General features: G+C 37.2%; 1 protein-coding gene across 1 annotated transcript in view; it reads right to left on the bottom strand.

Annotated features, from left to right (window-relative positions):
- Mib1 (MIB E3 ubiquitin protein ligase 1) overlaps positions 1 to 12543 on the bottom strand; it is a 112439-nt gene that overhangs the window by 37678 nt on the left and 62218 nt on the right. Inside the window, exon 12 of the mRNA XM_075969299.1 lies at positions 10141 to 10292. Coding sequence (XP_075825414.1) covers positions 10141 to 10292 — 152 coding nt within the window. The remainder of the gene's footprint in view (positions 1 to 10140; positions 10293 to 12543) is intronic.

Consider the following 12543-nt stretch of genomic DNA (forward strand, 5'->3'; position numbering starts at 1 on the left):
AGAAAACTGGAGTCAACTTCAGACTTAGGTATAAGACAGTTCAACTCACACTAAAAGTCATCTTTGGACCTGTACGTGTATTGTTCAAAGCACACAGGGCTCTAAGCATTTCAGGACTCCTTACACACTGCTCTTTCCTTAATGATCCGACCCCACTCACATTTCAGGCTCCAGGCAAGTACTACTTATTGTGTCTTTAAAGCACCTATAGAAATAACTGGCCCTAAACACAACTATACAAAATCCCCATAGGCTAACAGCTGTGTAATACCTTATTGTAAAAGAAAAAGAAATTTTTTAAACAACAAAAAGTCAGATTATGAAACATTTTGGCAATAGAGGGAGTTTTACATCCCCCAAATCTGCCTGAAGACAGTCTTGCTACTAGCCAGGGTAAATGTTGTGTGCCCCCTCCCTTTTTCGCTGTGGTGCTTCTAAGTATAGTGACAACCACATGAGGTTTTCCTAGTCTCAGCACAAGCTCAGGGAGAATCTGGGAAATGTAAGTGGAAACATGAGACACCGCTTTATTTGGCAGTTCTTAAAAAAAAAAAAAGCAGGACAAATGACAAAGCAGTGTTTGGACCACAGGAAGAACAATCAATAGGCAGAAAGCAAGATAGAAGTTTCCTCAGTCCCCAGATCGACAATCGACAGCTGAGAGACTATTTTTTGCTATGGTTGACTAAATATGGTCAGGGAAGAGAGAGGCACAAGAGAGCCTGCTTGCCTGGGAGTGCATGTTTCAAATGCTTAGCTGCCTATAAAGCTCTAACAGCCTAGGCTGTGGTTATAAGCTGACCTCTGTGGTGACTATGTGAAGTCCTGACCTCGATTGCAGACTGACCTCTGGATATGACAAGACAGCTTCACTCCAGATCCACCATTAACCCTGGAAATTCAAACTCCCGTTTCCCCAAAAGAATCTCAAAGCAAGAAAGATGCAGGATATTTCCTGAGGCGTCAGAAGAATCCAATGTACTCTGGTGGCCACAGGAAACAGGGTGAATAGCTACTTGGGGAAGCGAGGTGTGCTGGGGGTTTTGTTTGAAGCTTTGTTTTTTGTTGTTGTTGTTGCTGTTGTTTTTAATTGATCTTTAACTTCCTCTGCAATTCCCCCTCTTGTGAATCATTTCATCTAACTTAAAAAAAAAACTAGATACATTTTCTTGGCCATTGTAGCATCTTTCCCCCATTACTTCACTTTCTCTACCTATCTATGCAATAATTGATATATTACAATCCAAATCGTATGACCAACGTTGATTAAATTCTAGTGTGTGTGTGTATGTGTATGCACGCACACATGAGTGTGTGTGTGTGTGTGTGTGTGTGTGTGTGTGTGTGTGTGTTGAGGAAGGGCAGGAGAGAAAAGTAGATTATCGTATTTTTATCTATTTACTTGTCTTTTAAATTTATCTTAAAAAGTAAGGTTCTGTGTTCACTTATACACCTCCTTACTTCACACAGCTCATAAAAAGCAGTGCTGAATTAGCAGATAATGTGAGGGAACAACCAAGGGATCAGCGGTGACTACGGCATGACTCTCTAGGTCATTACCTCTCTTCCTCCTGCATATGCTGCAGGACACTAAGCTCACAGGTAACCATGCACAAAGGCTGACTTGTAAGGATGCTTCCAACTTTCTGCATGCTTATCTAATATTGACTGATATATATCTTCATTGTTAATCTATATCTGGACATCGGCTAATTTCAAAGCTCAATTTGACAATTTAGCTTTTAAAAAGCCATTGTTCAAATAGTATGACAGATAACTTCAAAACTATACAATCCACCACTGACATTGCCTTACTAAAGATTTAAGTCTTTAACGTTTTAGATAAATAATTGTTTCAACTGTTCTCATTTTTCCGGTAAATCGGCATCAATGCCTCAAGAGTAGCTTTTTTAAAGATAGTTTTAAAAAGCTCATCAAGAATTGTTCATCAGAAACCTATGTCTCCCCGTTTACTATTCAGGCCACAGAAATGTGTATGACGGTGCATGGCAATTCTCAGCTGCACGGCTGGCTGCTGCTCATGCCAGCACAGCTGCACTAGCATTTTCCACAAGCCACAGAAATTCTATTCCCCCACGGCTCCCAGGACTCCCTTTTCTAGATTTTTCCCAAACCTCAAATTTTCTCGAGGTCTCCTTTTGAACTAACTCAGTGATTAAAGGTCACTCACAATTTTCTTTTCTTGTGCTAAATATTCAAGGTAAAATCCAGAGTCTCACAGCCTAAAGTGTTTCTGTTTTTTAATGGAGACTTTAAAAAAGACTTTAAAAAAGTTTTAAAAAATTGTTTTGGTAATTTTCCTTTATATTAAAAGCCATTTTTGAAAAGTAATCTCGCACAAGTCAAATCCATTTGAATTTTCATTCAATGCAAACAGAAGCACAAAATTCAGGCAAGGAACTAATAACAAAAGAACAACAAATAACTTGCCAAATGATAGTGACTTTTTATCTCTTAACTGGAAAATAAATTACCATTTATGACCATTCATTCACTCACCCAATAAAATGACCCCACTTTCAAACCCTGCATCAACTGTAAAATCAATTCTAGTGTAATCTGTTCTTTCCAGTAAGTCTTAAGTAAAAGTATCTGATTTATAAAAATAATTTCAAAACTAATTATCATCTGTTTATAGGATCTTGAAGTAAATTATACAGAAGAAGAAAAAGGACCTGTGCCTGAGAGAACAACTCAGTGCGCTAGCATTTCTGAATACACTCAGGACTCCATAGACTCTCTGCAGCTCTTGAAAAAGAACCAAGGAGGCACCCAGTGCTTATGTACACCAAGAACAAAGAACACTAAGTGCATAATGGGATCAGGTAAATTTGTTGTAACACTAGTCTCTGATAAGCTAATCTCTGCACATGATCTTTCACTGTTCCATATCAGCAACCAGAAAGTTTCACTATCAAGTGGGGGAAACGGGATGCTTCAAGTTTCCACAGCAAACAGCTCAGTAGCGCCTACTCAGAGCACATACTTCTTTATGTACCCATATGAACATACACTGCTATGGAATGTAAAGAAGTATGGATTTTGGGTAGGTAATGGCCACCAAAAGGGAGCAATTCTTTCCAGGAAGATGACCTTCATACAATGAAGTAACCTACTGTCAAGTAAATGGCCACCAAAGATACTAACATCCCCATTCCAAAAGTACCAGTCATTTGCAAGTGCAAATTAATTATACTTAAAGAAAAAATTCCATAGAAATGGATTTTAATTTTTGCTTTAATTCTACATTCCAGATTGTTTGAATACTCACATGATTAAAATCTGACTACTACAGAATAGCACTGATAGCACAAAACACTGAGACACAGAGACACCGTTTTCTGTCCTCACAATTGAACTTTAAGTATATCACATTACTCAAATCAGGACCAATAAATATATCTAATAAGAAAAATAAGGCAACAAAAAAATCACATTAAAAATGTAATTTTACTCCCATTTTAATAGCTATTCTTCACCTGTGGTAAAATGTATCACCTATTAAAGTCTGAGGATTTTCTAAGGCAAATTTCAGTTTTATATCTTCTTTTCTGATACTACAGAAAACCATAATTTTAAAGGCTATTTTTTAAAGAAAAATTATACCGTACAAATGAACTCTTTAGCCCTTGCCTCTCGTTTGTCAGTTCTTAACTCAGTCTCCAATGTAAATGCTATTAATATGTAAAGCATGAGAGAGAAGGATAAAAATGACAAAATGCTGTCCATGACTAAGTAAAGAGGACGTATTGGTAACAAACTGTCAAATATTTTCAAGTCTGTATTATCCTTGCTTATATCAAAGGGTATTATTCTGCTCATAATGAATTATGAACAACAGTATTTTAGTTATTCCACAGGTCTGAAAGGTTATAGTAATTCTTAAAAAAATATTTCAGCAACTAGGAATTTGTTATAATTCTTAGAAAATGCTGGCTATTCATTTATAAAGTAAAATTTAAAACTGATTCTGTTGCTTCTAAGTTTAACTAACATATCTAGGAGGGTTTTCAATCACTCTGAAATGTCACATCCAGCACTTAGATCAGGTATTCCTTTTGAACGGAGTACATGTTAGACTCTGGGCATCTGCTGACACTGCTGTAACCCAAACATTTCAACTGTCTCCCTGGCAGGGATGACAGATGCTGACATTATCAAACGCTGTACTATTTTTTCCCATGGCCTCTCCTTGCCCTGATATGGCCAGTACATGAAACTGAACTATCCAAAAGCACACTTGAGCAACTGGATCTGCTGAATGGCTGCCATGTAACTACTAAAAATAGAACCAGGCAAGTGCTATCTTCAGCACTTAAGTTCAGGCAATTGCATATCTGTTTCACCAGTAGGAAATATAATGGAAAGAAAATTACATTAACTTCCCCAGAAGCATAATACTTAACAAGCAACAGAAGTAAAATACAATCTACAACACTTTGCATACTGTCTGAGCCTGCGTCATCCTTCTCCCAGGTTAGTTTAAGAAAATAAATTAATGTGGTTGTTCACTCAGCATTCTTATTTTTACAAACTATCTTTTATCAAACTTTTATCTTATGAGTATGTTTCAGAAGACATTCTCCTCAGACAGGAAATCTACGGAAGAGCCACGTTATAAAATGTACCTAAGTGCTGCTTTCAAAAGTATCATGTGGTAAATTTTAATACCCAAAATTCACGGATTATAGCTAACTACCACATGTCAATGTATCATTGATCTTATAATAAGAACTAAGCAATCTATACTCAAAATAACACAGAATTTAATTAAGAAAACAGATCTTTAAAGAGGTTAAATTACGATCCCCAAAGTTAGTATGTCAACATAAGCAAAAACAAAGCATGATACTGAAGACATGTGTGATCTATTTATAAACTAAAGGACAAAGGTATTTTCTTAAGGTCACTCATATCCCTCCACTCCTGTCAGCAACCTATTTAGCCCTCAACTATCACACTAAAATAACAGTGCATGACCCTTCCTCAACTTCTAGTTTAATTACTTAAAAACCAAGCTTGCAGGCTGGATGTGATGGCACACCATTTTAATCCCAGTATTCAGGAGGCAGAAGCAGGTAGATCTTTGTTTGAGGCCAGCCTAGTCTACATAATGCATTTCAGGACAGCCAGGGCTGCACAGAGACATTCTGTATAAAATAAAATAAAAAAAGGAAGGAAGGAAGGAAGGAAGGAAGGAAGGAAGGAAGGAAGGAAGGAAGGAAGGGAGGAAAGAAAAGAGAAAGAAAAAAAAGAAAGGAAAAATGAGCCTGCTGAGAGAGAGATTGAAAACATCACTTTGAAATACATTATGATGCTTGTTCTTTTATAGATGTTCTTGATTTTGAAAGAGAATATTATATGCATTTAAGAATTAAGTAAAGACTCACATTAATGTGCTAAAGGGAGAAAACTTCTGAGGTGCAAGAGTCAAGAGCAGCAAGCAGTAGGACATGCATGCACCTACAAGTAGGACTTTCACTTTCAGCGACTGGCATACCCGGACAGGAATTTCTAACAACTGTCATCTGTGTTTCTACAAAAGAGCATGGAACCGGTTTGGATCCTAAAGTAGCAGTGGCAATGCTTTGCTAAAGCTGGTAAAATGGAACCAAATCGCCTCTTCAATGGATTTGGTCCCCTTCAACCAGCTGTAGCTATGCATTGATTACCACAGGACAGTAGCATTTCATCTGTGAGTATGGATTACATGACAACTAATTCGCTTACTGAATCTATTAACTGTAATTAAAATTGAATAACTAGCAACTGTTAATTTTATTTGGGAGAACCATAGTGATTATAGATGTTTATTAAAAGCTTTATGGAAAAATGTGTGATAAAAAGGATTTCAAATAAAGTTATTTAATTTGCGGTCTTTGGTATTAACTTTTCATTTTAATTAATAAATTGTTAAAACCTATAAAAGCATTGCACATTTAAAAAAATCACATTATTAAATTTTTTCTTCTTCTGGAAACAAGAAAATGCCTACTCTACTTCCTGATGAACTTCCTTGAAAAAGAAAAAAAAATCTGAGAAACTCATCAAAGCTCAACTAAAAACATGACGAAAATATAATAGTGTGTTTCACATGGGTATGCATATTTTAATTATTTATATAGTTCTTAAAAAATATGTATATTTGTATGTGTCTGTGCGGGGCATGTACACAAGCGTGAGATGCCCACAGAGGGCAGTGGCATCAGACCTCCTAGAGTTACAGACAAGGTGTACCGAACTCAGGCCCTCTGAAAGCAGTATATGCTCAGAACTGCTGAGCTCTCTCCAGTGCATGCTATGCATGCATTAAATTATAGAACACTGTCATAAAATTGAGCACTCCAGAAACTAAGTCATTATTTTCAATAGAACTAGCCTTCAATTTTGTTACTATTTACCGTTAGCCTAATGATGCAGAATGTCATCTCAAGTCGTCAACAGACTTTAATAATAAACATCTAATTCTTCTGACCCTGAACCTGAAGCAAAGGTTTCTGAGATTTAAAACAAAGAAAATGCTAAACATTTCTGCTTATTATTTATGAAGACTTGTGCCTCACCTGGCAACTGATCGTCCTCACTAATAAACATGCCCCTGCTCTCCTGCCTGTCTTTCACAAAAACTTTTCTCACGAGTCTCTCAATGGAGAGAAAACTGCAGGAGACAAAACAGAGACCAATATCCACCCAATTTTCTCAGTGACTACAATAGACCTGCAGATGATTTAATGTTCCTTAATAAACAAAACATCTCAGCAATTGAAGAAGGTCCTGCAGTGCAGGCAAGTACCTAAGTAACATGTGAATGCATGTTCCTCCAAATAAATCTCATTTTTACTTTTATCAGCACAGATAGTTTTGTTTATCTGGATTTACAACTGAAATTTTCTTTATTCAATGAAGATAAAATAAGAGGACAAACTCTAAGAGGAAAAATCTCTATAAGCATCCACTGCATGGCTGGAAATGTAGCTGCAGGGTATCCTGCACATACACAGCCCAGGGTTCAATCTACAGGAGTACCAACACTAAACAAAAACAACAACACCAAATATCAGAAAACATGACCAGTATTTTCCTGAGTTAAAATTCTCAAACCTACAGATCAGCTTTGAAATTTACACTCTGTCTTGATCTGTACCTTCGAGTGCAGATCTCAAAGCAGATCTTTCGTAAACATGAGGCACTGAGACATATTTTGAAGACCAAGATAATAAAAGGTTTCCTTCAGAAAATCATATCCAATAATTATCAGTTCTACCATGTTGCTGATGCACTGCTGAAAAATTACTGTTATTAACTAAAAGCAAACCTGGGGAGTAGGATGTACTCAATTTCTACAGACACACATATAAGTGTATATGCAAACTTCGAAAACTTCCCACATTTTCAGTCATAAAAAGTGGAAATAATTACAAGCAAATACTTGTCCCAATACTAGCTTATACAATGCTGTTTAAAAAAAAAAGAAAGAAAAAACTAATGAGGGGAAAAGTACAAAAATTCTAAAAAGAAAATTCCTCAAAAAACACCCAAAAATTTTACTAACTAAAGAACTAATCCCTAGTTACAATTAAATTGAAACAGAAGTCTAGCATGCAATCAATCATACTACATAATTGCAGCCAGTGCAAAATAAAAACAGGCTAAAACATTACAATGTGGACGGCAGCCACATTAACAAGAAAGACTAGAAAGCAGTCAAAGAAAGGAACAGTGTTCGCATGTCTGTTAATATTTGAGACTTTATCTAAAAAGAGGGAAAATTTTAGCATTTGGAAATAATGTGCCATATCTATTTTTCTAAGGTAAGAATAAAGGCCCAAAGTCTAGAAAGAAATGTTAACTTTAATAAAGTATCTGATATGAAAAAAACCTTATATCATCCAACATGCTATTACAACTGATACTTTTAAATAACCATTTACTGTCTTCAAATAAAAGCTTTATATGGCAACCAAAAGTGATGACAGCCCAAAAATAAAGAAAAAGGAATAAAGAATTCAGCTAGCTTTGACCAAAGCCATCTTGTGATATAATTAGCGCATTTCGTTCCTTTTTAAAATATCGATCAGATGTATGCAGGTATGTGCGCACAATAAACATGCAGGTCTGGGGACAACTTGCAGAAGTCAGTTCTCTCCTTCTGTAACTGCGTCCTAGGGACTGAACTCATGTCATCAGGCAACAAGCGCCTCCACCCACGAGCACCTCTCCAGGCCTTTCCTTCTTTTCGGGATGCCATCTAATACAGATTAGCTGGCTGAAGGGGTCACTGTTACATATTTTCTGAAGAATCCTCAAGAAATATAAGAAAAATACTCCTCTGCCTAAATATGGTTAGATTATTTACTATACTAATCTCACATCTAATGAAAACGAAGCAATTCAAAGTACTTAAGATATCTATTTTCTAAAACCTCTAATCTTCTAGTCTATTAAACTTTATAATCTAGCATTATAGCCTACATTCTCTCAAAAATATTTTTGGCTATTTAATCTGAAGTGCTTGCTCCATCTGAATACCTACAGTTATCTTATAAAAGTCATTCTGTAACTAATCATATATTGTCTTTTAAAATCTTGTAGTTTCTTTTCTGTTAAAACTAATTTGAGTGTGTGCTATCATACATATGGAGGACATATGCATTACTATGAACACCCATAGTCTTAAGGGAAATACACAGTTAGCAGGCCACGTATGTGAGTAACACAAGCAAATGGAAGAGAACTCTGGTGGAGAGGAGGCAGGTGCAGGGGAAAGAAGGGAAGGTGATTAAGATAACATCCTCATGAAAGAAAAATGTTTGAGAGTCTGGGGGAAGAGAGTAGATAACTGCTTTAGGAAGGAAAATGGAGTAATAATGTACTGAAGGGCAAGGCAGGCTGAAAGATTTCAATTAATAGAAGATAAATTCAGAGGGAAGGATTCTGGAGACTCAGCCTGGCACAGACATATACACTTGCCTGTAACCTAGCACTCAGGAGACTTGAGATGGAAAAATGGCAATTCAAGGCCCACTTAAGCTATAAAATGAAGCTATCTTGAAAAAGAAAAGAAACAGTTTGAATGCCAAGACAAGGCCTATAATTATCACATACTTCATCTATAAATGAGGCTATTAACACCCAACTCAAACACTGTTCAAAGGCTATAGGTTGATGGCACAGTGTTCACCTCAAAGCTCAATGGTCCCGAGTTCAAGCACCAGCAGTGCAAGCAAAGAAAATCAATTAGTTTTAAAATTTGAGCTTTGAAAAGAATGAAGTGAGATGAGCACCTGATGTTCTCAAGCCTATCATGAGATATCACCACTGCCATCATCTATTGGGAGACGAGACACAGCAATTACTCTGTCTCCGCAATGGAAACGTATGAAGAGTCTAAAGATCTGTAATCTGAAAAAGACCAATATGTGATGAACAATACAGTCCTTTAACTCCCCACCCCAACCGCAGTCATAATATAAACCCTTTTGACTTCTGTGACTGCCCTGAAGGGCACCCTAAGAAACTTTAGCAAACACATTAAGGAATTCTAAAGAATAAGAATTTAGAGGTAGATAAAATTACTGAACAAAGTGAATATTTTTTCTTAGTCAAAATACACAGGGTTTTACTCAACTATAAAGAAACTGAGGTTAAGTTAAAACTGTTCCAAAGAGTGGGCCGATGAAAACCTCATCCTCCAGCAAAGCTAAGTGCTGACATCTGAGGGTTCTGCTAACCTTTATGAATATTAGGAGTCTCCAAAGGCAGCTGCTCTCATATATTAACCAGCAAATCCTTTTCAACTACTACGAAAACATGATTAGGGTTCCTAGATGTTACACATCTAAATAACTCAGCATTAACATCTTAAAATGCATTTAATTAAACTTTTTAAACATTAGCCAGCATCCTGATATTTTATATCTATACTCAATAGACATCTAACCATTTCATAATACTTATATTTAACATGTACCTGATGAATAAGGGTCTATTTTCTACAAAACTTTATCATTTGAGATGCTGAAATTAGCTGACACTGTCCTCATTCCATCAGGAAAACACGATGGGAACAGGAAAGCATTTTTACACAGCACCTAAAGCAATGAAAGAGGACATTTTTACCTGGGATTTCCTCTCAGTGCAGCATGGTGCAGGGCATTGAACCCATTGTTGTTTGTGATGGTCACATCTGCTCCAGCTTCCAAAAGAACTGCCAGGATGTCATCCCGCTTCTTACTTATGGCATCATGGAGAGGGGTGTCACCTTCAGAATCCTTATTTTATTTTTTTAAGTTTAAAGAGATTTCCATTAGTTCCCTTTCCATTGATCACCACATCAACAGGAAGACTCTCACTGAACTTCTAGACAAAGAAGCAGGCTCTCTAACAAGCAAACAATTGTCAGTCAGCAACTATGCTTAGAGCTCCTTTGGTCTGCTGTTAAGATGGAGATGGTGGTGGCAGTGATGGTTGTTTTTGAGTCAAAGACTCCACACTATAGCCTGAGCTGACCTTAAACTTGCTCTATATAGTTGAGACTGGCTTTGAACTTCTATCTCTACTTTCTGAGTGCTGGGATTACAGGCATGTGCTAACATCTACAACTTCACGCTCTATTAAATATATAACGCAGGCAAAATTGGCAGGTCTGAAGATATGCCTCAAGTTGGGAGAACACTTGCCTACCATGCACAAAGCCCTAGGCACTTTCTCCAGCATTACAGGAAGCGGCCATGACAATACACACCTGTAATCCTGGCACATGGGAGGTAAAGGCACAAAGAGCAAAATTTTGTGGACAATATGAGTTCAAAACCAGCCTGGGCTACAAAGAAACAAACAACAAACATACAGCAGCAGTCTTAGAACCCAGAACAATGAGTTTAAAGTCAGTGGATTTCAGCCTTGACAACACAAGTACCAATAATTTTTCAGTTTTTTATATATTAATATAATATGCAGCATTGGTGAGAATCAACAAACCGAAGTCTTTTCAAAGGACAGCAAAGTGAATATGGAGTTCAAAGCAGAAACAAATCTAATCAATACCTATAATTTCTAAATCTGCTTTTTAGAAAATTGTATCTCTGTGTATGGGGTGTATGGGGCGAGCGGAAATGAGGTGTGTGCACCCATGCACACACCCACGAAGTCCAGAGAAGGACATCAGGCTTCCCCTCCACTCTCCTACTCAATTCTTTTAAGGCAGGGTCTCTGAATAACTTGCAAGTTTACTGTTTCAACTAGACTGGTCAGCCAGTGAGTTTTAGGACGCATTTGTCTCCGTCACCCCAATGCTGGGGTTTCAGGCATGTTTCAGCCATGACCAGCTTTTTGAGGGGGTACTAACTATCTGAACTCATGTCCTCTTGCTCATGTAAGTGCTCCCCCTCACTGAGCCATCTCTCCAGTCCCTCAACTAGACTGTTTCGAAGGTATTTAGCATTAATCAATTTACTTAGCAATAAATTCTAATTCCATATTAACTGTCTGCATAAATGAACTATTTAGAGTTTATACAATCTGTAGTTTTACAAAGTCTGCACAGCCTACTCTCTATCATATACCACAGCTTTCCATCTGTTTTTATAAATTCAATCTTACTGGAACATAGCTACACCCATGCGCTTATGTATTAGCTATGATTACTTCATTCTATAATGGCAGAGATGTATGGCCTTGAAACAAAACACGTAAAAAACCTGCAGTACCATTTGGACTTTTACAGAAAATGTTTTCCAATCACAGGCACCCACCCACATAAGGTATTCCTAATCCAAATTCAATCCAACCACCTACCTTCTATTTGGTGGCACTAAAAATGTGTAGCCTCTCACTTGAGGAGAACTCTTAATGTGCTCGGAACACCCTTCCACAGGTCCCTGGTCTATCCTGCTTTCTGGTCCCCACAACAGCTATTCCAAAGCGCAAGTCTCAATTATGCTCTGTCTTCCCCAATCCCAATTCACATTCCCTACATGTGACTTTGCCTCACACTTCAGAAAGGCGAGTGGGTCTAATTCCTTCTCCTTCAACAGATCACCTCAGTTCTCCCTCTATCCTCCATTTCTGCCATGTACTTATAAAACCACATCCTAGCAATAGTCTCTTCAGAAAAATTACTCCCTAAAAACAAATTGCTGAGCAGCACCTGCGACTCTCTTCAAAAGCCGCTGCTCCGAATACTCCACTCTTCAGCCACATCCTAAGATCTAGGAAGTCTCTATGCTGAGAATCATCCACACCATGATTCCTCCTGTTGTGTTCTAATTATTATTCAGTTTTCAATTTAAAGAAAGTAATTTGACATATGAACTTGCCCATACCAAGTTCAACAGAGCTGGCATATATACACTGCCCATGCATGTTTCAGCACTGCCAGGGCATAAATTTCATTTTCATTTTTCAATTTCAGTTCAACATATTCAAACAATGCTTCAAGGAACACTTTTATTTAAAAATAATAAGTATTTCAAGTCTATTTTGTTAAAGATGATAGAGGTAAAGAAAAGCTAGGAAGGAACC

Source organism: Microtus pennsylvanicus, chromosome 4 (genome assembly GCF_037038515.1).
Source record: "Microtus pennsylvanicus isolate mMicPen1 chromosome 4, mMicPen1.hap1, whole genome shotgun sequence".
NCBI classification, from domain to species: domain Eukaryota; kingdom Metazoa; phylum Chordata; class Mammalia; order Rodentia; family Cricetidae; genus Microtus; species Microtus pennsylvanicus.